Here is a 26,702-nt window from a genome sequence, read left to right as displayed (position 1 = left end):
AAGCGGACTACATTACTTTGCTAAATGTCAAGGATACTCAGACGTACTAGTAATACTGGAGAAGTTTACAAGATGGGTGGAAGCTATTCCAGCAATGAAAGCCAGTGTCACACACACAGCAAAATCTGGTCATGGACTATATTCCTAGGGAATTGCCATGTCACATCAACTCTAACCAAGGAACACATTTCACTGGGAGTGGTTGTCAGGAATTACGTCAGCTGATGAGCATTGAATGTTCTTTTCACTGTCCACGTCACCCGAGTCATCAGAACAAGTCGAGCGAATGATTGGAACCATCAAGCAATAACTAAGTATCATGAGGAAGGCGTACCATGGCCTAAGGTTCTTTCTGTGGTCTTATGTAGCATCAGAATAACCCCAAACAAGAAAACTAAATTAAGTCGAAGTAGTAACAAGGGTGTCCTATGTCACTGTCGGGAGCCCTTGATCTCAGAGAGCCTGATATACACATTCGCGCAGACAATTTAGTCAATTATTGTGCGAAATCAACCCAAGCTCTATAGTTTGCTTCCCAAATTTCTACCACTTGGAGTGATACAACAGGAGGACGTACCCTGACTTAGGGTATGTCTTTCCTGCTCTGAAGCATTTACAGTCTTTACCTTTACCTCCATAGTCTAGAAGTAAGCAAGTCATTTCAGAAGGAGCTCCTTTTGCATCAATTTTATTCTCATTTTATGATGTTGCAAGGAGCATAAGAGAGATTAAAATGTTCCTGCGGCTATAGAAAACATAAGCAATGACACTGCTGATGCCCTGGGAAAAGTAACAACAAAAATCGTTGCCATGCATAAGATGGCTCTTCGAAATTGGACGGCATTAGATCTCTTAGTAGTTAAGGGAGAACATACAGTTATAGACAAAGAGTGTTGTACTTACCTAGCTGATGAGTCTGAAGACATAACAGGTTTAGCTGATTATATTCAGAAAGAAGCAAATACTTCAATAAAAATACATCAACCTGACAGGTGGGATTTTTTTACAATAATTTAAGTCTAAGAATGTTATGAGTCATATTTGACTTAACATGCTATATCATAATTTACATCTTTAGAAACATAGAAAATAGGTGCAGGAGTAGGCCATTCGGCCCTTCGAGCCTGCACCACCATTCAGTATGATCATGGCTGATCATCCAACTCAGAACCCTGCACCAGCCTTCCCTACATACCCCCTGATCCCCGTAGCCACAAGGGCCATGGGCTTACTTGTATAAAAGTTACCATCAACAGAGCAGTTCAAACCCATGTTACACCTATAATCTGTGTAAGTATGACACAATCTTATGAATACTTTGAAGAATATATACCATTTTATATTTCCATAACATGGGTAATTTTTAATTATTTTATACTTAATGTAAATACCACAAGTTTTCCTGCCTCAGAATCTTCAGATGTAATAATTCTAAATGTATGATTTAGAATTGGGGGGGGGGGGGGGAGAAAATGTTGGATTAGACTTCATAATTGTTATTTTCTTTGCAGTTTAACAATTAATTGTCTGCTTGTATTTTATATAACTACCTATACACATGTACCTGTTTAGTACATCTCCCAGTAATCACAGTATGTATTTGCAATTGTTCAGTCTGTTGCCTAGTGGTTACAGTTCTTTGCATGATTCTGGAAGACTTTTGATATTGCATTACTTGCATAGCGGCTATCTGATTGGTTAACTCTTATTTACAAATGTGAATGAAATATCTATGGGTTACAAGAAGGACTGAACACTTTGGCGCATCATCTTTATTCCTTTGTTTCCTTCTCTTCCCCTGATAAACCTCTGCTTCTCCCCATTTCCAACTCTCTTTGTTCTATTAGTGCTTAGTAAAATGATCATGAAGCACCAAGTTTTATGCCTCTTTCTTAACTTCTGAAAGAACTTTAGATCAAAAACATCAGAATCCAACAGCTTTTAAGCGTTGCAAAACCCAAGAAAGACTGTTTTTAATCAAATACATCTTACATTCAAACAAAATCAAAATATTGGAGACACCTGCAGAAATCCTAGCCAGCATTTTTTCACAAATGAGTTAATTATAACCTAGCCCACATATTGATTTTCATAAGGAGTATGTTTCTGGTCAAGAGGGATGTGCTTCCTTTCAAGGAAGTGTCATGTAATTATTGATAGGGAAATTATGTTTTAAAATATCATGGAATCTCAAATCCAATTTTGCCCCAAGATATAGACAAAGCAAGAACAGTAACACCTAATGAAACTGTGGAAAGAGGGCATCTGTATATCAGAAAATATAAGATTAAAAAAACTAATTTTTTAAAAAACTCAATAAATGAGACTTTATTTGCTGAAAAGCAGTCCTTCCAAGAAGATTCATTACAAATGGGACAAATCAAAAAATCTTTCTTCACTTGACCTTTAATTTTCTAACAAATAATCCAACTTCTTCTTTTTGTAATTTGATAGAAGAAATAATTTTGTCAGTAGCAGCTACGATCTGCTTCATCACCAATGAAAACAAATTCCTTCTGATCATGTGCCATCCAGATCTAAAATGAAAGGCATGATAAAGAGTTGTTGTTTTAAAGTAGCTTCCAACTCTTTCCTCCCCCCCAAGTAATTAAAAATGCTCCCCTATGGAGCTCATAATACTTTATACTGGAACCAAAGGGGCTGTCAATAATAGCTGTATGGATTTGTTATGCATTTCCATTGAATCTCCTGTCATCAAGGAAGAGAAACCTCAATGAAAACGCACTTACGTGAGATATTTTCCAACTAATTCCTGCTAACATCACAACACAAAGTGTAGATTGACACACTTGGAGTCTAATAATTTATATTTCACCTTCTTAATCCCACTTCTACCATACCCAATTTGTATCACACAATGGTTAAACAACAAAAGCCCAAGCAAAAAGGTAATCAGCTTAATACAACCTACAGAAGAGATAAAGAGTGGAGGATTGTTATAGATTGCATCAGGACACTGACAGGATGAAGAACAGGGCTAAGAAGTGCCAGGCGTGGTTCAGCCTGGAAAAGTATGAAGTGATTTATGTTGGAAGGTCAAATTTACAGACAGAATACAACGGTAGTGACAGGATTCTTGGCAATTCCCATGCAGATTGATAGGTGGTAATAAAAGGTGTGTGGTGTGTTGGATCTTATTAGTCAGACATTGAGTTCAAGAGTTACAAGGCAATGTTGCAGATTTATAAAACCTGGAATACCATGTTAAGTTCTGGTTGCATCATTATAGGAAGGATATGGAAGCTTTGCAGAGAAAATGTACCAGCATACTTCCTGGACAAGAAGGCATGTCTTATGAAGATAGGATGAGCAAGATAGGTCTTTTCTCTGTGGAGCGAATGAGAATGAGAGGTGACTTGATAGAGATGTACAAGACGCATAAATCAAGAGGATAGCCAGAGATCTTTTCCCAGGGCGGGAATGGCTAAGACAAGGTCATAATTTTAAGGTGACTGGAGGAAAGTTTGGGGGGATGTCAGAGGCAATTTTTTTTTTATACAGAGAATGGTGGGTGGATGGAACACCCTGCCAGGGTTTGTTGTAGAGACAGATAAATTAGTGGCATTTAAGAAACTCATAAACAGGCACATGGATGATATAAAAATGAAGGGCTATGTGTGAGGAAAAGGTTAAATTGATCATAGAGTAGGTTGAAGGGTTGGTACAACATCGTGGGCTGAAGGACATGTATTGTGCTATAATGCAGAGAAAGTGAGAGAATAGGGCTAAAAAAAATAAATCAGCTATGCCTGAATGGCGGAGCAGACTTGATAGCCTAATTCTGCTCCTACATCTTATGGTCTTAGGTACTATGATTGTGCAATTTGTTGCTGACACACCAGTTCTTTTCAATGGGGATTTTTGGTTATTGTACAAGGATACAAAAGTTGCAGGAAATGTGGGCATTGTGTAAAAAAAAGAAAAGAGGATGCTGTCCAAGTTGCATGTCATCTTGGACAATGTCTCCCATCCACTACATAATGTACCGGGTGGGCACAGGAGTACATTCAGCCAGAGACTCATTCCACCGAGACGCAACACAGAGCGTCATAGGAGGTCATTCCTGCCTGTGGCCATCAAACCTTACAACTCCTCCCTTGAAGGGTCAGACACTCTGAGCCAATAGGCTGGTCCTGAACTTATTTACTGGCATAATTTACAAATTACTATTTAATTATTTATGGTGCAACTGTAACAAAAACCAACTTCCCCCAGGATCAATAAAGTATGACTATGACTAATTGTTCTGCAAGCTTATGCAGTTGCTGGTATCTGGAGCAACAAGTAACATGCTGAAGAAACTCAGCATTTGAAGGAGGGTTTCAACCCAAAACATTTTCAATTTCATACCCCCCAACAACAAAATCAGTTAGAATGTGTTTTTTTTCCTGAGCAATTTTTGTAATTGGATTACACTCTAAATCCATCTCCCCCAGAAAATACCGGTCCAAAATAAAACTAGTTATCTGTCATGTTATTCACTTCTCGACATACGGATTAAATGCACTGTGTCTCCAAATATGATGAAATTTGAAGAACAAAGGTCAATATTATCATGTGTGTTGTCCTAAAAAATTACAATACAATTTCACACTACTTAAACTACTATGCTGTAATCATGTGCATTGTTACATGCTCAAGGAGATCTGCTTTTTTTGTGAGAATGATGAAATGGTCTTTTGGAGGTCACCTGATGTGATTTTCCCGCCGATGTGAGGTCACGTGATGACATGTGCCCTGTGACTATATAAGGGTTGACTCAGGTGACACAGTAGGGTTTTTGAGTTTGTAGATTTCCAGGTAGGATGTGTTGTGCCTCCGTTTCTGTTGCGTGTTTGTTTTTGTGATGCAGTTTCATTTTTAAAACGTAAGGTGTCTTCTCTTACAAGATATTGTATTTGGACTGGAAATTTGTGGCTGGAAGTGCCAATTTACTCAATTCCAACAGTTTTGAAGGGAGAGTGAAGAATTCATCTAAGTGAAGGATCGAGAGAAGTCGGCATCGTTTGGCAGTTTAATAAAGAATCGACCTTATTGAGTCTTCACCGGAGAGAACCTGCATCAAGATAATTCTTGCAATAGCACAATGAGTTCATGCAACAAGGTGCTCTCTCTAAAAGAAATTTAAGGTCAGTCGATTTAAACTGTCTAATTTCGGCATCGGGAATCCTGTGGACAGAACCAGCAGTAAAAGTGCGTTGGTGAAGAAATCGTTCTCCAGAGAAGTCTCTCCCAATTGAATGTGTAAAACTGTTGGACTTTCGAAGTTATCGCTTTAAGAACTGTATCTGACTGTATCGCTTTAAGGGCTATTTTCGCATTTAACGCTTTAAGAACCAGAGCCGAGTGGCGAGTTGATGAATGGCTGTGTACCTGGTTAAAGTTTTCCTTTGTTTTTTTTCCTTATCATTTATACGTGTTTAATAAATGTTTGGCTGTTTTTATATAACCAGTCTCGATTAATATTCATTGTTGCCGGTTACGTAACAGTATGAATGAAGAAAACTGGCTGGAGTCACTTGGCACTTCAGTGCATCAAAAAATCAAACTTATAAAAATGAGTGAAAAGAGAACTAGCAAAATTGACCAAATGATATCTACCAAAAAACCCAACAATAGTTCTGTACTCATACTTGGCCAATGTGAACCGCTGGCTGGTAAAAATGCACATCTGCATGTACTGCATTTACCGAGCGCTCCCTGTCACAACTAGCCAAATGAAACACCCCGGTTAAAGTACAAAGTTCAGAGTAAAATTTATTATCAGTATACATACATGTCACAACATACAACCCTAAGAAACTTTTTCCTGTGGACATAATTAGCAAATCTATAGAACAGTAACTGTAAACAGGATCAATAAACAATAACTGGGTTTGGGTAAGAGTGACCATAATATGGTGGAATTCTTCATTAAGATGGAGAGTGACATAGTTAATTCAGAAACAAAGGTTCTGAACTTAAAGAGGGGTAACTTTGAAGGTATGAGACATGAATTAGCTAAGATAGACTGGCAAATGACACTTAAAAGATTGACGGTGGATATGCAATCGCAAGCATTTAAAGGTTGCATGGATGAACTACAACAATTGTTCATCCCAGTTTGGCAAAAGAATAAATCAAGGAAGGTAGTGCACTCGTGGCTGACAAGAGAAATTAGGGATAGTATTAATTCCAAAGAAGCAGCATACAAATTAGCCAGAGAAAGTGGCTCACCTGAGGACTGGGAGAAATTCAGAGTTCAGCAGAGGAGGACAAAGGGCTTAATTAGGAAGGGGAAAAAAGATTATGAGAGAAAACTGGCAGGGAACATAAAAACTGACTGTAAAAGCTTTTATAGGTATGTAAAAAGGAAAAGACTGGTAAAAACAAATGTAGGTCCCCTACAGACAGAAACAGGTGAATTGATTATGGGGAGCAAGGACATGGCAGACCAATTGAATAATTACTTTGGTTCTGTCTTCACTAAGGAGGACATAAATAATCTTCCAGAAATAGTAGGGGACAGAGGGTCCAGTGAGATGGAGGAACTGAGCGAAATACTTGTTAGTAGGGAAGTGGTGTTAGGTAAATTGAAGGGATTAAAGGCAGATAAATCCCCAGGGCCAGATGGTCTGCATCCTAGAGTGCTTAAGGAAGTAGCCCAAGAAATAGTGGATGCATTAGTGATAATTTTTCAAAACTCGTTAGATTCTGGACTAGTTCCTGAGGATTGGAGGGTGGCTAATGTAACCCCACTTTTTAAAAAAGGAGGGAGAGAGAAACCGGGGAATTATAGACCGGTTAGCCTAACGTCGGTGGTGGGGAAACTGCTGGAGTCAGTTATCAAAGATGTGGTAACAGCACATTTGGAAAGCGGTGAAATCATTGGACAAAGTCAACATGGATTTGTGAAGGGAAAATCATGTCTGACGAATCTCACAGAATTTTTTGAGGATGTAACTAGTAGAGTGGATAGGGGGGAACCAGTGGATGTGGTATATTTGGATTTTCAAAAGGCTTTTGACAAGGTCCCACACAGGAGATTAGTGTGCAAACTTAAAGCACATGGTATTGGGGGTAAGGTATTGATGTGGATGGAGAATTGGTTAGCAGACAGGAAGCAAAGAGTGGGAATAAACGGGACCTTTTCAGAATGGCAGGCGGTGACTAGTGGGGTACCGCAAGGCTCAGTGCTGGGACCCCAGTTGTTTACAATATATATTAATGACTTGGATGAGGGAATTAAATGCAGCATCACCAAGTTTGCGGATGACACGAAGCTGGGTGGCAGTGTTAGCTGTGAGGAGGATGCTAAGAGGATGCAGAGTGACTTGGATTGGTTGGGTGAGTGGGCAAATTCATGGCAGATGCAATTTAATGTGGATAAATGTGAAGTTATCCACTTTGGTAGCAAAAATAGGAAAACAGATTATTATCTGAATGGTGGCCGATTAGGAAAAGGGGAGGTGCAACGAGACCTGGGTGTCATTATACACCAGTCATTGAAAGTGGGCATGCAGGTACAGCAGGCGGTGAAAAAGGCGAATGGTATGCTGGCATTTATAGCGAGAGGATTTGAGTACAGGAGCAGGGAGGTACTACTGCAGTTGTACAAGGCCTTGGTGAGACCACACCTGGAGTATTGTGTGCAGTTTTGGTCCCCTAATCTGAGGAAAGACATCCTTGCCATAGAGGGAGTACAAAGAAGGTTCACCAGATTGATTCCTGGGATGGCAGGACTTTCATATGAAGAAAGACTGGATGAACTGGGCTTGTACTCGTTGGAGTTTAGAAGATTGAGGGGGGATCTGATTGAAACGTATAAAATCCTAAAGGGATTGGACAGGCTAGATGCAGGAAGATTGTTCCCGATGTTGGGGAAGTCCAGAACAAGGGGTCACAGTTTGAGGATAAAGGGGAAGCCTTTTAGGACCGAGATTAGGAAAAACTTCTTCACTCAGAGAGTGGTGAATCTGTGGAATTCTCTGCCACAGGAAGCAGTTGAGGCCAGTACATTGGCTATATTTAAGAGGGAGTTAGATATGGCCCTTGTGGCTACGGGGGTCAGGGGGTATGGAGGGAAGGCTGGGGCGGGGTTCTGAGTTGGATGATCAGCCATGATCATAATAAATGGTGGTGCAGGCTCGAAGGGCCGAATGGCCTACTCCTGCACCTATTTTCTATGTTTCTATAAACTGTGCAAATGCAAATGTAAATAAATAGCAATAAATAATGAGTGCATGAAATAACAAGATGAAGAGTCCTTAAAGTGAGACCATCGGCTGTGAGACACCAGAATTACAATGAGCGTAGTTATCCCCTTTTGTTCAAGAGCCCGATGGTTGAGGGGTAGCACCGTCAGGTTCAAGGAGTTCTGAGGCACTTGTTTTTTCTAGCTGTTGGTAGCAGCGAGAAAAGAGCATAGCCTACGTGGTGAGGATCTTTGATGATGGATGCTTCTTTTCTACGTCAATGTTTCATATCAATGTGTTCATGGCTTTACCCATGATAGACTGGGCCGAATCCACTACATTTTGTATGATTTTCTGCTCCCATAACAGAGTGTAATGCAGTCAGTCAGTACACATTCCACCACACATCTGTAGAAATTTGCCACAGTTTTTGCTGACATGCTGAACCTCTGCAGACTCCTGAGGAAGTAGAGGCACTGTCGTGCTTTCTTTGCAATGACATTTATATGGCAGGTCCAGGACAGGTCTTCTGAGATAGTGACACCCAGGAACTTAAAGTTACTGACCCTCTCCACCTCTGATCCTCTGATGATTACTGGCTCATGGACGTCTGGCTTCCCTCTCTAGAAGTCTACAATCAGTTTGCTGGTCTTACTGACAGAAAGCGAGAGGTTGCTGTACTCAGCCAAATGTTCAATCTCCCTCCTGGATGCTGATTCATCACCACATTTGATATGGCCCATGACAGCGGTGTCACCAGCAAACCTGTATATGGCGTTGGAGCTGTACTTAGCTGCAAAGTCATTGGTGTAAAGCGAGTAGAGCAGGGACCTAAGCACACATCCCTGCAGTTCTCATGTTCTGACAGATATTATGGAGATGTTTTTGCCAGTCTTTGCTGACTGGGGTCTGCAAGTGAGGAACTCCAGGATCCACTTGCACAAGTGGGCATTCAGGCCCAGGTCTTGGAGTTTACTGATTAGTTTTGAGGGGATGATGCTATTAAGTGCTGAGCTGTAGTCGATAAAGAGCATCCTGATGTATGCACCTTTGCTGTCCAAATGTTCCAGGGTTGTGTGAAGAGCCAATGAGATGGCATCTGTTATGGACCTGATGCTTTGGTATGCAAGATAACTCCTTTGAGACATGAAACATTAATAAAACCTCTAGCCAAGAACTGCTTTCTGATAACTATTTGAGTAAAATATGGCAGAGATACAATACCTTATAAAAGCTTTTTCCTATTACATACAAGGTAAATGTTACACATTCATTGACAACACACCAACCTTTTATTTTTTACGGAGCTTCTTTATGAAGGTTACTTCATCTCGATTCCTTATTCCGTAACTAGAATGAAAAGTGTGCACTTTAGAGTTTTTTTACTTAGCATGCTAGGAAAACTGAAGAGTCAACTAAAACCAGTAATGTACTATATAGTGTATTATTCCTTCTTAACAACTGTTACATTCATTGTGAGTCTTGGCTTCTGTGTAACAAAATAAACACAAAGGCAGGATTGGCATTTACCCTATAATCTTTAGTGAACAAAAGAGAATTTTATACTAGTATTTCTGATTTATTTAATTAAGGTTAATGAATAACATTCAACTCTACTGATCCAGTCACACAATTTTGATAACATCAAACTATCAAAAAGTTTAGTTAACATTTATTTTCAAAGTTTATAAACAAGTCAGCACCAATTTTAAACGTCACATCTAAATTCAATCCTGATGCATTTTATTCTCCCCGTGTTCCCATCAACTCCCAGCCCTCTGCAATTCTACCACTCATCTACACACAATTTACTATGACCAACTAACCAACCAATTCACAGCTTTATATGCAGGAGGAAACCAGAGCACTTGGGGAAAAGTTATGTAGAAAAAGGCGCAAGGAGAATCCACAAACTCCACAAAGACAGAACAGCAAGTCATGATCAAAGCTGGGTAAACAGAGCTGAGAAGCAATTGTTCCACTAGTTGAGTCATTGAGCCACCTATGTCAATTTGAATCCAATGTTTGATTTGAACCATCTTGGTGAATCATTCATGCACATGACAGATGTTTATTCTATTTTAGACACTCTGTTATCATACTCTTATCACTTAATAGCCATTTGGCATTATTATCCACATGGAAACAATGGGACAAATACACTTGACAACGAGCAAGCCATCATGAGATATAACAAGCAAGCTGCATTTTGACAGGTTTAAGATTGTGCAAGCCATTAGAACAGTGGGAATGCCAGTCAGGACACTGGAATGCTCCTTTTGCAGGATGCGGGAAGACAAGGGGACAAATGTGACATCTACACCTGCAGGAAGTGCATCCACCTGCAGCTTTTTACAGAATGAATTAGGGAGCTGGAGCTGGGTGAATGCCGGACCATTTGGGAGGCTGTGGTGTTGATTGATACAAAGAGATAGTTACACCCAAGGTGCAGGGCACAGTTAAGTGGATGACCATCAGGAGGAGGAAGGGGATAGGCAGCCAGTGCAGGGTACCCTTGTGGTTGTTCTCCTCACTATATAACCACTATACTGCTTAGGACAATGTTGGGGAGGGAGTGGGGAACAACCTAGCAGAGAAAAGCCACAGCATTCAAACCTCTGACACTGAGTCTGGCTCTGCAGCTCAGACAGGAAGGAAGGAGAGGAGGAGAGCAGTGATGGTAGAGGATTCAAAAGTTAGAGGAACAGACTAGAAATTTTACGGACATAATTGCATGTTGACTTCCAGTGCTAAGGTCAGGGATGTCTCCACAGCATTTTTGAGGAGGAGGATGAGCAACCACATGTTTTGGTATGTATTGGTACCAACTGTATAGCCTGGAAAGGAATGAAGCCCAGAAGAGAGAATAAAGAGAGATAGGTAGGAAACTGAAGGGTAGAAATGTTTGGATTGCTGTCTATGCCACATGCCAGTGAGGGTAAGAATAGGATGATCTGGCAGGTGAACGTGTGGCTGATGTTTTGGTGTAAGAGGCAGAGTTTCAGATTTGTGGATCATTGAGATTTCTTCTAGGGAAGGTATGACCTGTACAAAAGGGACGGGTTACATGTGAATTTGAGGGCGCCCAATATCCTTTTGCGAGCAGAATTGCTGGAGCTGTTCAGGAGGTTTAGGTTAGTTTGGTAGGTGTATGAGAACCAGTGTTAGGTCAGAGGAGGGGGGGCAGTTGCTATAATAGTAGATTCAGATTGTAGAGACTGTGAGGAAGGTTAGGCAGTGGAAGGGGCATAATTTCTTGCAGGAAGGTTGAAATGTGACTATTTTAATGACAGAAGTATTAGAAACAAGAGCAATGATCTGAGAGCATGGGTCTGTATATGACCATTATAGAGACTTGGTTGTCACAAGGAGTGGAAAGGCTGCTGGATGCTCCAGGGATTAGATGTTTCTAAAGGGACAAGGGGGGAGGTAAAAGACATGGGGAGCTTCAATGCTAATCAGGATAGTATCACAGCTGCAGAAAGGGTGGATGCCGTGGAGGGATTGTCTACTGAGTCTGTGCGTGGAAATCGAAAACAGGAAGGAAGCAGTCATTCTAGTGGAAGTATTCTATAGAACCAAACCCTCCCTAATAGCAACAAAGACACTGAGGTGTGAATCAGGAGGCAGATTTCAGAAAGATGCAAAAATTGTGGTTGATGTCATTAGTACTTCAACTTCCCTAAAATTAGGAGGCATGGGATCCAGGGAAATTTGGCTGCATGGATTCAGAACTGGCTTGCCACAGAAGATAGAATGCAGTAGTAGATGAGCATATTCAGCCTGGAGGTCAGCGACCAGTGGTGTTCTGCAGAAAATCTGTTCTGGAACCCCTGCTCTTTGTGATTTTTATAAATGACTTAGATGGGAAATGGAAGGGTAGGTGGGTAAGCTTGCAGATGTCGTAGGTTACCAATCCTCATAGGAGAGATCAGAAGTGGAGAGAGTGAGCAGCTTCAAGTTCCTGGGTGTCAAGATCTCCGAGAATCTAACCTGGTCCCAACATATCGATGTAGTCATAAAGAAGGCAAGACAGCAGCTATACTTTATTCTGAGTTTGAAGAGATTTGGTATGTCAACAAATACACTCAAAAACTTCTATAGTTGTACTGTGGAGTGCACTCCGACAGGCTGCATCACTGCCTGGTATGGAGGGGCGACTGCACAAGACTGAAAGAAGCTGCAGAGGGTTGTAAATTTAGTTGACTCAATCTTGGGTACTAGCCTACAAAGTACCCAGGACATCTTCAAGTACTGGTGTCTCAGAAAGGTAGTGTTCATTATCAAGGACCTCCAGCACCCAGGACATGCCCTTTTCTCACTGTTACCATCAGGTGGGAGGTTCAGAAGCCTAAAGGCACACACATTCAGCGATTCAGGGACAGCTTCTTCCCCTCTGCCATCCAATTTCTAAATGGACACTGAAGCTCTGGGCACAACCTCACTTTATTTTAAATATACAGTATTTGTTTTTACACATTTTTAAAAATCTATTCAATATATGTAATTGATTTACTTATTTGTTTATTATGTTTTTTTTCTCTCTGCTAGATTATGTATTGCATTGAACTACTTCTGCTAAGTTAACAAATGTCACATCACATGCCAGTGATAATAAACCTGATTCTGATTCTGGTTACAATGGGACATTGATTGGATGCAGACGTGAGCTGACAAGTGGTAGTTGGAGCTCAATCCAGAAAAGTATGAAACGATTCATTTTGAAAGGTTGAACTTGAAGGCAGAATACAGGGTTAATGGCAAGATTCTTAACAGTGTGGGTCATCCATAGGGTCTTGGGGTCCAAGTCCACAGAACATTGATTTCTCAAACTTCCAGTAATGCCTACAACCATCCCTTCACCATTTCCCATCCCCTTGCCCCCTCTCATGTTATCTCCTTGCCCGCCCATCGCCTCCCTCTGGTGCTCCTTCCCCACATTTCTTCTTTCTTCCATGGCCTTCTGTCTCTTTCATCAATCAATTTCCTAGCTCTGGTTCATCCCTCCCCCCCAAGTTTCACCTATTGCCTGGTGTTTCTCTCTCCCCTCCCCGCTACCTTTGAAATCTACTCCTCAGCTTTTTCTCTCTAATCCTGCCAAAAGGTTTCGGCCCGAAACGTCGACTGTACTTTTTTCCATAGATGCTGTTTGGCCTGCTCAGTTCCTCCGGCATTTTGTGTGTGCCACTCAGAGGGTGTTGTGGGTATGGAATGAGCTACCAGTGGAAGTGGTAGACATGGGTTCAATTGTTAACATTTGAAAGTTTGGATAGGTACACAGATGGGGGATGCTTGGCAGGATATGGTCCGGGTACAGGTAGATGGGACTATGTGGAAGACCAGGCCAGCATGCACTAGATGGGCCAAAGGGCCTGTTTTGTGCTGTAGTCCTCCATGACTTGATAACTCTGAGCTTTATTTTACAAAAGACTATTATAAAAGCACTCACCAAGGATCAGGCACAAGAGGAAAATGTCATATTGTTAAATTTATTCATACTTACTCTTTGAGTTTCATTTTATCATCAGCTAGCTTCTCTCCGTTAAAAGTTAGATGGTATGTCTGCCAGATATATTTCCTAAAAACACAATGACAAAGCATCAAGAAAACTCCAATTCAGGATGAAATATTATGATAGAATTCACTGCTTTCAGTTCTTCTTCTACATACCAACAAGATTATATTAAGCACCATGAAAAAAGAACTTGGCTCTTCATTTTGTTAATTATACAAAATTGGATAAATGCTGAAAAGAAAAAATGAATGCACAGCCACGAAGAATGTACAAAGAATTGGACAGATCTTTCTCTGTGGGCTAAAGAGCTACTTTCTCTGTGTGATTCTATGAAATGAATTTTCCTACTTCATGCTTTTATATGGAATGCAGTTTTAAACAAATGTATGCCCCTGGAATGGGTAGGTTCCAATTACTGAATATTACAAAGATAATTTTCTGAATCAGAACTCATTTCATAGCTCTCAAGAGGAATAGGAATGTATGGTCACTTATTTATGTGAAAAAATGTTGGTCTTTTTTACCCGTCACTATAATCTACAGTTACTAACGCCTCAGCCAAAAAAAAAAGTAGTGTTCATATTTTCTCACTTATTCCAAATCTTCTCTGAGGCTTCATTGGTCAAAACAACTGAAAACTCTGAATTCCTTTAACCATATAACCATATAACAATTACAGCACGGAAACAGGCCATCTCGGCCCTTCTAGTCCATGCCGAACTCTTACTCTCACCTAGTCCCACCGACCTGCACTCAGCCCATAACCTTCCATTCCTTTCCTGTCTATATATCTATCCAACTTAACTTTAAATGACAACATCAAACCTGCCTCAACCACTTCTGCTGGAAGCTTGTTCCACAGAGCTACCACTCTCTGAGTAAAGAAGTTCCCCCTCATGTTACCCCTAAACTTTTGCCCTTTAACTCTCAACTCATGTCCTCTTGTTTGAATCTCCCCCATTCTCAATGGAAAAAGCCTATCCATGTCAACTCCATCAATCCCCCTCATAATTTTAAACAGCTCTATCAAGTCCCCCCTCAACCTTCTACGCTCTAAAGAAAATAAAGACCTAACTTGTTGAACCTTTCTCTGTAACTTAGGAGATGAAACCCAGGCAACATTTTAGTAAACCTCCTCTGTACTCTCTCAATTTTATTGACATCTTTCCTATAATTCAGTGACCAGAACTGTACACAATACTCCAAATTTGGCCTTACCAATGCCTTATACAATTTCAATATTACATCCCAACTCCTATACTCAATGCTCTGATGAATAAAGGCCAGCATACCAAAAGCTTTCTTCACCACCCTATCCACATGAGATTCCACCTTCAGGGAACTATGCACCATTATTCTTAGATCCCTCTGTTCTACAGCATTCTTCAATGCCCTACCATTTACCATGTATGTCCTATTTTGATTAGTCCTACCAAAATGTAGCACCTCACATTTATCAGCATTAAACTCCATCTGCCATCTTTCAGCCCACTCTTCTAATTGGTCTAAATCTCTCTGCAAGCTTTGAAAACCTACTTCATTATCCATAACACCACCTATTTTAGTATCATCTGCATACTTACTAATCCAATTTACCACCCCATCATCCAGATCATTAATATATATGACAAACAACATTCGACCCAGTACAGATCCCTGAGGCACACCGCTACATACCATCCTCCAATCTGACACACAGTTATCCACCGCTACTCTCTGGCGTCTCCCATCCAGCCACTGCTGAATCCATTTTACTACTTCGATATTAATGCCTAATGATTGAACCTTCCTAACTAATCTTCCGTGTGGAACCTTGTCAAAGGCCTTACTGAAGTCCATATAGACAACATACACCGCTTTACCCTCGTCAACTTTCTTAGTAACCTCATCAAAAAATTCAGTAAGATTTGTCAAGCATGACCTTCCACACACAAATCCATATTCACTGTTCCTAATCAGACCCTGTCTATCCAGATAACTATATATACCACCTCTAAGAATATATTCCATCAGTTTACCCACCACTGACATCAAACTCACAGGCCGATAATTGCTAGGTTCACTCTTAGAACCCTTCTTAAACAATGGAACCACGAGCAATACGCCAATCCTCTGGCACCATCCCGCTTTCTAATGACATTTGAAATAATTCTGTCAGAGCCCCTGCTATTTCCACACTAAGTTCCCTCAAGGTCCTAGGGAATATCTTGTCCGGACCTGGAGAATTATCCACTTTCATATTCCTTAAAAGCGCCAGTACTTCCTCTTCTTTAATCATCATACTTTCCATAACTACCCTTCTTGTTTCCTTTACTTTACACAATTCAATAACCTTCTCCTTAGTGAATACCAAAGAAAAGAAATTGTTCAAAATCTCCCCCATCTCTTTTGGCTCTGCACATAGCCGTCCACTCTGATTCTCTTAAGGGACCAATTTTATCCCTCACTATCCTTTTGCTATTAACATAACTGTAGAAACTCTTTGGATTTATTTTCACCTTACTTGCCAAAGCAGCCTTGTATCTTCTTTTAGCTTTTCTAATTTCTTTCTTAAGATTCTTTTTACATTCTTTATATTCCTCGAGCACCTCATGAACTCCAAGCTGCCTATATTTATTGAAGATCCCTCTCTTTTTCCGAACCAAGTTTCCAATGTCCCTTGAAAACCATGGCTCTCTCAAACTTTTAACCTTCCCTTTTAACCTAACAGGAACATCAAGATCCTGTACCCTCAAAATTTCACCTTTAAATGACCTCCATTTCTCTATCACATCCCTCCCATAAAACAAATTGTCCCAATCCACTCCTTCTAAATCCTTTCGCATCTTCTCAAAGTTAGCCTTTCTCCAATCAAAAATCTCAACCCTAGGTTCAGTTCTATCCTTCTCCATAATTATATTGAAACTAATGGTATTGTGATCACTGGACCCGAAGTGCTCCCCAAACATGCCTCCGTCACCTGCCCTATCTCATTCCCTAACAAGAGATCCAACACTGTCCCTTCTCTAGTTGGTACCTCTATGTATTGCTGCAAAAAACTATCTTGCACACATTTGACAAACTCCAAACCATCAAGCCCTTTTACAGAATGGGTTTCCCAGTCTATGCGTGGAAAACTAAAATCTCTCACAATCACAATCTTGTGCTTACTACAAATATCTGCTATCTCCTCACAAATTTGCTCCTCTAGTTCTCGGTCCCCATTAGGTGGTCTACAATATACCCCTATAAGCATCACAACACCTTCCCTATTCCTCAATTCCACCCAAATATCCTCCCTAGACGAGTCCACTAATCTATCCTGCCAGAGCACCGCTGTTATATTTTCTCTGACAAGCAATGCAACAGCTCCCCCTCTTGGCCCTCCTATTCTATCACACCTGAAGCAACGAAATCCTGGAATATTTAGTTGCCAATCACACCCCTCCTGCAACCACATTTCACTAATAGCTACAACATCATATTTCCAGGTATCAATCCATGCTCTCAGCTCATCCACCTTTCTTACAATGTTCCTAGCATTAAAATAGATGCATTTAAGAAACTCTCCACCTCCTACTCTCTGTTTATCCTTAATGGAGCAAACAACTTTGTTATCTTTTTCTTGCTTGTCCCCTACATCTTTGGTCTGAGTGCTCCTGATCTCTGTTCCCTGCCTATCCTCCCTCACACACTGTTTACTAGCTTTCTCTATTTGTGAACTAACCTCCTCTCTCCTAGTCTCTTTAATTTGATTCCCACCCCCCAACCATTCTAGTTTAAAGTCACCTCAGTAGTCCTCGCAAATCTCCCCGCCAGGATATTGGTCCCCCTAGGATTCAAGTGCAAACCGTCCTTTTTGTACAAGTCACGCCTGCGCCAAAAGAGTCCCAATAATCCAAAAACTTGAATCCCTGCCCCCTGCTCCAATCCCTCAGCCACGCCTTTATCCTCCACCTCATAGCACTCCTACTCTCACTGTTGCGTGGCACAGGCAGTAATCCCGAGATTACTACATTTGCGGTCTTTTTTCGCAACTCCCTTCCTAACTCCCTATATTCTTCTTTCGGGACCTTTCCCCTTTTCCTGCCGATGTCATTGGTATCTATATGTACCACGACCTCTGGCTCCTCTCCCTCCCACTTCAGGATCTCTTGGACGCATTCAGAAACATCCCGGACCCTGGCACCAGGGAGGTAAACTACCATCCAGGTCTCCGGACTGCATCCACAGGATCGCCTATCTGACCCCCTAACTATCGAGTCCCCTATTACTACTGCCCTCCTCTTCGTTTCCCTACCCTTCTGAGCTACAGGGCCGGACTCTGTGACGGAGGCACAGCCACTGTTGCTTCCCCCAGGTAAGCTGTCCCCCCCAACAGTACTCAAACAGGAGCACAGCCACTGGGGTACTCTCTATTACCTGACTCTCCCTATTCCCCCTCCTAACTGTGACCACTTGTCTGCCTCCCATGGCCCTGATGTGACCACCTGCCTGTAATTCCGCTCTATCAACTCCTTGCTCTCCTTGACAAGACGAAGGTCAGGGGATTTTAAGTCTTTAAGTCCCTTTAAGTTTAAGTCCCTTTAAGTCAGGGGATTCCAACATTTTAAGCCTCGGAACCTTACCATTAACCAAGGAGTCCATGGACCCCAGTTTCGGAACCCCTGCTTTAATAAGCCCTATTTCTTTAAAGACTTTCTAGTATTTTTGATCCGTGCTTTCCCCAACAACTTCACATCCTTTTCAGACAGTAGCGCACACTAGTTGCAATGCTTTTGCTGTGCTCTACCAACTTTGCACACAGAGGTAATATAACTTCCTGGTTTTTATATTCTGCATTTCTAATTTTAAAGCCAACATCCAACATGTTTTAACAGTAGCATTGTTAAGCAGTCCTTCCACTGCAAATATTTGTAAATATCCACTGGTTCTTTTGTTCTTTATTCTTCATTAAAATGGTGTAGACTAAGCTTGCATTATCTCAATTTCAACTTGCAATTTTCTCTGTAGAATTTCATTTGCCAAATACTCAGCCATTTAAACAGGTTAACTACATGCTCCGAAAGTCCGGTTATGATATCTTTCACTCTTTATTCTCCTTCGAAGTTTCACATCATCTACAAACTTCAAGTCAGTCACATATAGCAAAAATAGGTGGTCCAGGTACTCAGTCCTAAGCAACCCACCAGTCTTTATTTTCTAATGTTGTTGCATGAATGAAAGCACCAGGAAGAGTGCAAACTTCACATCTTCTAATTCGCGTCCAACCCACAGATGCCAGCATCGTCCGTGGACTGGGATTCACAGCTTTTAGGAATACATTGTTCCAAATTAAATCCACAATACATTTTCAAGGAACAGATGACTGGTAGCCAAAGCCATTTGCTAAATGTAAATGACCTACACTCAAACATCACTCTAACAAGTCACATTTAGCAAAAACAGGTGGTCCAGGTACTCAATCCTAAGCAACCCACCAGTCTTTATTTTCTATGGCACAGCCAACTTTGTAGCCTTGTTACAAACATCTGTGACAAACATTGTATGTGGTAGTTTATCGAGCAACTTCGGAAAGTCCATGCATTAAGCAATATCCTCATCTACACTCTTCTTTAGATGATCAACAATCTCAATCAAGTTGCTAAACATGATTTACCCTGCTCTTTTAATAAATATTCACCCAAGAGTCAGGGACATAGACATGAAAACATAAGATTAAATGCTAGAGATGTCAATCATACCCCACATCAAATTATCATAAGTTCCCTCTAGTGGTAGTTGTTTGCAGACCTTCAGCAAAGTCAAAAAATTAAGTATGCTTTTAGGCATAAAGTTAGAAAGTAAACAAATGTTAACACTTTCTAGTTTCAAGTAACTCTTATGATACATTCAATTTTGAATTAGATCCGCACCAATTTATTAATCAATATATGAAAGTATAATATTCTTTCTTTTTCAATCTTTTTATTAATATCAAAATGTTAAACATAACATAGTATTAATACAAAGCTACTGGGATTACATTGTTAATAATTAACATATATAAATATAAGCAACACACATAAAAGTTGCTGGTGAACGCAGCAGGCCAAGCAGCATCTGTAGGAAGAGGTGCAGTCGACGTTTCAGGCCGAGACCCTTCGTCAGTCCTGATGAAGGGTCTCGGCCTGAAACATCGACTGCACCTCTTCTTACAGATGCTGCCTGGCCTGCTGCTTTCACCAGCAACTTTTATGTGTGTTGCTTGAATTTCCAGCATCTGCAGAATTCCTGTTGTTTGTATATAAATATAAACTCAGTTGACACACAGATATTAAAACCTCCCAAAATCGTACAAAATACAAATATAATATACAGAAAAAAACAGAAGTAGCATGAAAAAGGGGGGGGGGGAAAACCAGAAAAAACTAACCTAACAATGCTAACCAACTAAACTAAGGAAAAGAAAAAGACATGGACTGTTGTGTAACATCAAAAAGAACCATTAGTGTCATTGACTCCACTCCACTCTGTATATATAGATATATAAAAGAAATAGAATAGGTTTGGAAAAGGTCAAATTACATCATATGGAAGTGTTGAATAAATGGCTTCCAAGTTGTTTTTAATTTAATAGAAGGATCACAAATGACACTTCTAATTTTTTCTAAATTTAAACACAAGATAGTTTGAGAGAACCAATGAAATGTGTTGGGAGGATTGATCTCTTTCCAATTCAGCAAAATGGATCTTCTAGCCATTAATGTAAGAAATGCAATCATCCGACGAGCTGAAGAGGTTAAGTGATTTGGTTCTATCATTGGTAAACCAAAAATTGCGGTAATAGGGTGAGGTGGTAAATCAATACTCAGAACAGATGAAATAATATCAAAGATATCTTTCCAGTATTTTTTCAAAAAAGGACATGACCAAAACGTATGAGTTAAAGAAGCTATCTCAGAGTGACATCTATCACATACAGAACTTATATGGGAGTAATAATGAGCTAATTTATCCTTAGGACATATGGGCCCTATGGACTACTTTAAACTATATCAACACATGTTCAGCGCATATAGAGGATGAGTTAACTAATTGAAGAATTTTTTCCCATTTTTCAATAGGTAAAATAAGCTTAAGTTCCCTTTACCAATCATTCTTAATTTTATTAGATACATATGGATGTATTTTCATAATTATATTATAAATAGTTGTTATTATACCTTTCTGAAAAGGATTTAAATCTAAAATTTTTTCCAAAATATCCATTGGATATAGATTTGGGAAGGTAGGAAGAACAGTTTTTTAAAAATTTCTGATCTGTAAATATCTAAAGAAATGGGATCTAGGCAAATTATATTTATTAGATAATTGTTCAAAGGACATGAAAAAATTATCCAAAAATAGATCACAAAATTGTAATATACCTTTGGTTTTCCAAGCCAAATAGGCTTGATCCATAATAGAGGGTTGAAAAAAAAAAATTAGATATAATAGGACTTGCTAGAATAAATTGATGCAGCTCAAAAAATTTTCAAAATTGAAACCATATTCGTAAAGTATATTTAACTATTGGATTATCTATTTGTTTGTGCAATTTAGAAAGAGCAAAAGGAAGTAAAGTCCCTAAGATAGAACCCAGTGAAAACCCTTGTACAGACTTACATTCAAGATTTACCCAATGTGGACTTGAAATTATGTCCAAGTCCCATGACCAAAATTTTAAATATCGAATATTAATTGCCCAATAGTAAAATCTAAAGTTTGGCAATACCAGACCACCATCCTTTTTTGAACTTCCGTAAATATCTTTTACCTAACCTAGGATTTTTATTCTGCTATATATATGAAGAAATTTTAGAATCAACATTATCAAAAAAGGATTTCGGAATAAAAATTGGCACTGCTTGAAATAAATATAAGAATTTAGGGAAAATAATCATCTTGATAGCATTGATCCGACTTATCAATGATAGACACATTGGTGACCATTTAGTAAACAGATGTTTAATCTGATCAATTAAAGGTAAAAAATTAGCCTTAAATAAATCCTTGTGCTTTTTTGTAAATTTAACCCATAAATAAGTAAAATAGTCGGTAACCAGTCTAAATGGTAAACATTCATATATTGGAACCTGCATGTTTAGAGGAAACAGTTCACTCTTATTAAGGTTCAATTTCTAACCAGGGAAGTTACTAAACTGAGCCAACAAGGATAAAACTGCGGGAATGGATTTCTCAGGATTAGAAATATATAATAACAAATCGTCTGCATATAATCATAACTTATGTATCTCATTCCCTCGGGTAATACCAAGGATATTAGGTGAATCTCGAATAGCAATTGCTAAAGGTTCTAGAGCAATATCAAATAGTAATGGACTAAGAGGGCATCCCTGCTTAGTACCCCGAAATAAGCAAGAAAAGGGGGATCTTTGATTATTAGTAAAAACCAAAGCTACAGGGGTATGGTATATCAATTTAATCCAAGATATAAACATCAGACTAAAATTAAATTTCTCAAGCACACTAAATAAGAATGGCCATTCAACTTTGTCAAAGGCTTTCTCAGCATCTAATGAAATAACACTTTCTGCAGTACTAGGTGAAGGAGTATAAACAATATTCATTAATCTCCTAATATTAAAAGATGAATAATGATTTTTAATAAATCCAGTTTGGTCCACAGAGATAATTTGAGGTAATACCCTCTCTAACCTAGTTGCTAGTATTTTAGAAAAAATCTTAGAATCTACATTCAGCAGGGATATCGGTCTATATGATATACAAACAGCAGGACCTTTATTTTTCTTTAGAATTAAAGAAATAGTAGCTCCATAAAATGATTGTGGTAATTTACCTAATCTAATCGCTTCTTTAAAAACTCTACACAACCAAGGAGAAAGAATAGAAGAAAAAAACTTAAAGAATTCTACTGTATAACCATCAGGACCAGGTGCTTTGCCAGAGTTCATTGAGGAAATAACATCTTTTATCCCTAATGGGAGTTTCTAATGTTAAACGTTCTTCGGATGATAATTTCAGGAAGTTTAATTTCCTTAAAAAGTCATGCATGGTATTGGGATCATGAGGAAATTCAGAGTGGTATAAAGAGGTATAAAATTCTTCAAAAGATTTGTTTATCTCGTCATGATCAACTGTCAGGGTATCATCATGTTTATGAATCTTGATAATTTGACGTTGAACCGAAGCAGTTTTCAATTGATTAGCTAATAATTTACCTGATTTATCACTATGTATATAAAACTCACTTCTGGTTTTCATTAGTTGATTTTCAATCAAGGATGTTAGTAATAAGCTAGGTTCCATTTGAAGTTCGACTCTTTGTTTATAAAGCTCCTTACTTGGAGTAATGGAATATTTAGTATCAATTTCTTTAATCTTATCAACAAACAGAAGTGTTTCATTCTTAATACGTTTTTTCAAACCAACAAAATAGGAAATAATCTGTCCACGGATATATGCTTTAAAAGTGTCCCATACTGTCCCACTGGAAATTTCTTCTGTAATATTAGTTGAAAAGAAGAAATCAATCTGTTCCTTCATAAACTTAACAAAATCTGAGTCTTGAAGCAGGTTGGAATTAAACTGCCATTGTCTAGTACTAGGAGATGTATCCAACAACTTGATAAAGAGTTTCATTGGAGCATGATTGGAAATGGCAATAATGTCATAGTTACAGTCAATCACAGAAGGAATTAAACAAGAGTCAATAAAAAAGTAGTCAATTCTAGAATAAGAATGATAAACATGTGAGAAGAATGAAAACTCTTTATCCTTAGGGTATAGAAATCTCCAAATTGCTGAAATTCCAGAATCAATCATAAATTATTATTTTAAAAAATCCAGTAATTAACAAAAATCTGCCATTCGGATCTGAAACGATGTAATTGAGGAATCTATAAAAATTGAAACTCCTTTATACTTTGGCCTGGGAGTCCGATTGATACTTTTAGACCTTCCAAAACCTAAAGAAATGGTGATTATCCTCTTTCTTCACAAGTTTCTTGTGCAAAAATAATATGAGCGTTCAGTCTTCGGAATACTTTAAAAATCTTCTTCCATTTAATCAGATGGTTTAAACCCTTTGTATCCCAAGAGACAAAATTAATAATATGAGCCATATTTTCCTAGAATCAACCCTTTGGTATATAAAGAGTTAACCATAATATAAACTCATGAAAATGGAAGAGGAACAAAAATTCAAAAAGGAACCGGAAGTCACAACATTTTAGTAGTTCTAAGTCAGCCCAATTGAAAAAACTAATAGTAAAAAGACACCCACAAAGACCCAAGACTAAGCCAGAAAAAGGCCACAGAATAAACTAACACTAAGTCTACCCCTATTTCTCCAGAAGGCAACTACAAAGATATATGTTGAAAAGAGAGCCACCCAAAATCCAAAAAAAAACACTGAACTATAACAATCTTCATATTGTGGTTTCTAAAATGAGAGAAAAGAGTAAAGCCAATACATTATTAGTCAATTACAAACATAAATAATTAAAAATGGCACTTCAAAAGAAAGAAAGGAATTATGGGAAGAGGAACACGAGAAAATGTCACAGTAAAAATAAAGGTATTATGAAGAAAGGGAAAGAAACCGCCATCTTAATTATATGAAGCAAAAAAAACCACAAGATGTTCCTCCATTGTAATAGAAATTCAGCATCAAATCATTAATAACAATGTCAAAGATCAAATAGTTAGAAATTGGCAAAATAAGAAAAAACGAACTCATCAAAGAAAAACTTAAATTGAAATGTGAAAAATACCTACACTACTAACCAAAAAAAAAAAGAAAATCTTGAACTTATAAAGGTCCATCTTCATAATTATAGACTTTAAAAAGAAGCACATAACAACAGAGCCAATACTGCGAGAGCCATACATTAATTAGGGAGAAGTATCGTAGCAGATGGATAGTGCTCATCCAAGAAACTTTGAACAGCACTTGTAGAATAAAAGATACAGCGTGGTCCTTCTAGAGGAGAAATTCTTAAACGCGCAGTGTACAATAAAGCTGGTCAAAGACCTTTTTGGTAACATTCCAACATCAGAGATTTGAAAGCCAGCCACTCCTTCATCACTTCTGGACTAAAGTACTCCACCAGTTGGAACCGATAATCTTGAAATTTAATCATACCTTGGCGACGGGCAACTCCCCGGTTTTCGATGAAGTGTACAGTGAACGCGATCAAGCAATGGAGGGTCGTTCCGAAATACAGAGCTAAACACATCCTTTAAAAGTTGAGAAAAGAATTTTAAAGGGTACCCTTCCTCGACATCTTCGGGGAGACCAATTATACGTAAGTTCTGTCTTCTGGATCGTTTTTCAAAATCAATAGTCTTGGATTTAAAACTCTCCAGCTGTTTAGACATCAAAGACAGTTTTTGTTCCAAATTCTCAATTTTCAGATCTCTCTTCTGGGCTTCATCGTTCAATTCTGCAATTTTACTTTGTTGCTGGTTAACTTCGTAACCAAGCGATTCCAAAGAATCCTTAATTGACTTTGTCTTCTTTAAAACTTTGACATTGTTCATCAAATTTCACACTTAAAAGATTCAACAGTGTATCATAAGTTAATTCAGTTTGCTTAGGTTCACCTTTTTTCCTCCCGTTACCGTCGGAATCTTTCCCATTTTTAGGATCACGCCCTTTAGATCTTGTACTTATTTCTTTGTTCATTTCTTCAAATTTCACAATCAAAGCTCAGGGATAATTCAATAGTATAACTCTACTAGTGTACATAAAAATGAATTAAATAAGGGTGATCATAGGTTAACAAAAAGTAATGGTAATGGAGCGAAGCCAAAGTTAACCTCACTCCATAAGCGCCTCCTGGAGAATCTTGAAAGTATAATATTTAAAGCAAAGGTCTTCCAAAGCATGATCTAAAATGGGAATGTATAGTAGGATTTGATTCTAATGCAGTAAGACGGATTGTGTACATGGGCAAAATCTTCACCACGGATATGGTGAGCTGAAGAGTCCATTTCCATGGATTCCTAATGTGCTCACTTGCAGATTTTATTTTCAGCAATATGCAAATAATTTTGAGTGGTCCCTTAAAATTTTTTTTAAAATTACAATTAAAGCTACTTTGGGAGCAATTTGCACCCAGATCGCTAGATACTCCAAACCATGCTTGACATTTGCAACGTTGCATGATTGGTGATACAGGTAATATTTAAAGGTCAATCCATTTTTCTCCACATATTACTAAACAAATTAAAAAATATAATCGTGCTACGATTTCTGTCCTGATGAAGGCTCTCGGCCCGAAATGTCACCTGTTTATTCCTCACCATAGATGCTGCCTCACTTGCTGAGTTCCTTCAGCATTTTGGATGTGTTGATCAAGACTTCCAGCATCTGCAGAATCTTGTGTTTATAATTCTGCCATTATTTCTTGAGCAACTCATACGGTGATATTTATACTAGTGAGAAACTGAAATACTTTAGGCAAGATTTAAATGACAGATATCATTAATTTCAACATGTCCTCAACGATAGATGTAGATGCATTGCATAGTAAATAGCAAGGAATAATTTACCAGCTAATGTACTGTGTTCCTCCTTCTCGTTCTTGCTTCAGTTGGACATATCTCTGAATAGCTTTCTTCAAATCCAAGACAGTTTCATTTTGAATCACAACAACAGCTGAAAGGAGAAAGTATGGATTATGTGGTAGTGTAACATATACATATCAGGGAGGTGGTATAAAAGCCTGTCAACCCATATCCAATGTTTTAAAAACAGATTACTCCCCTCCACCATCAGATTTCTCAACAGTCCAGGAACATTACCTCATTGTTTTGCACTATTTATTGATGATAACTTACAGTCATTTTTAAGTATTGCACAGTACTGCTGCCGCAAAATAACAAATTTCACAACAGATGTCTGAAATAGTAAAACTGATTCCGATTCAGAATATCGGATTCCAGTTAATTGGGCCATTGGTTAATCGGGAACCAGCTCACTTAGGACATCTCCTAAAAAACAG

The 26,702-nt window shown here is 38.8% G+C and overlaps 1 protein-coding gene across 4 annotated transcripts in view; it reads right to left on the bottom strand.

Annotated features, from left to right (window-relative positions):
• Positions 1 to 26,702, bottom strand: part of snrnp25 (small nuclear ribonucleoprotein 25) — an 88,178-nt gene that overhangs the window by 51,299 nt on the left and 10,177 nt on the right. For 2 of the 4 annotated variants that reach the window (XM_072268595.1, XM_072268592.1), the window contains 4 exons: positions 26,251 to 26,356; positions 13,699 to 13,773; positions 9,485 to 9,545; positions 2,301 to 2,537 (listed from right to left, as the gene is read on the bottom strand). In XM_072268595.1, coding sequence (XP_072124696.1) covers positions 9,488 to 9,545; positions 13,699 to 13,773; positions 26,251 to 26,356 — 239 coding nt within the window. In that variant the 3' untranslated portion in view covers positions 2,301 to 2,537; positions 9,485 to 9,487. Of the gene's footprint in view, positions 1 to 2,300; positions 2,538 to 9,484; positions 9,546 to 13,698; positions 13,774 to 26,250; positions 26,357 to 26,702 lie in introns of those variants that run through there. The other 2 variants (XM_072268594.1, XM_072268593.1) reach the window with 1 other exon arrangement.

This window comes from Mobula birostris, chromosome 9, assembly GCF_030028105.1.
Source record: "Mobula birostris isolate sMobBir1 chromosome 9, sMobBir1.hap1, whole genome shotgun sequence".
NCBI lineage: Eukaryota > Metazoa > Chordata > Chondrichthyes > Myliobatiformes > Myliobatidae > Mobula > Mobula birostris.
The sequence above is the reverse complement of the archived record's forward strand: the minus strand, read 5'-3'. Positions and strand labels throughout refer to the sequence as shown.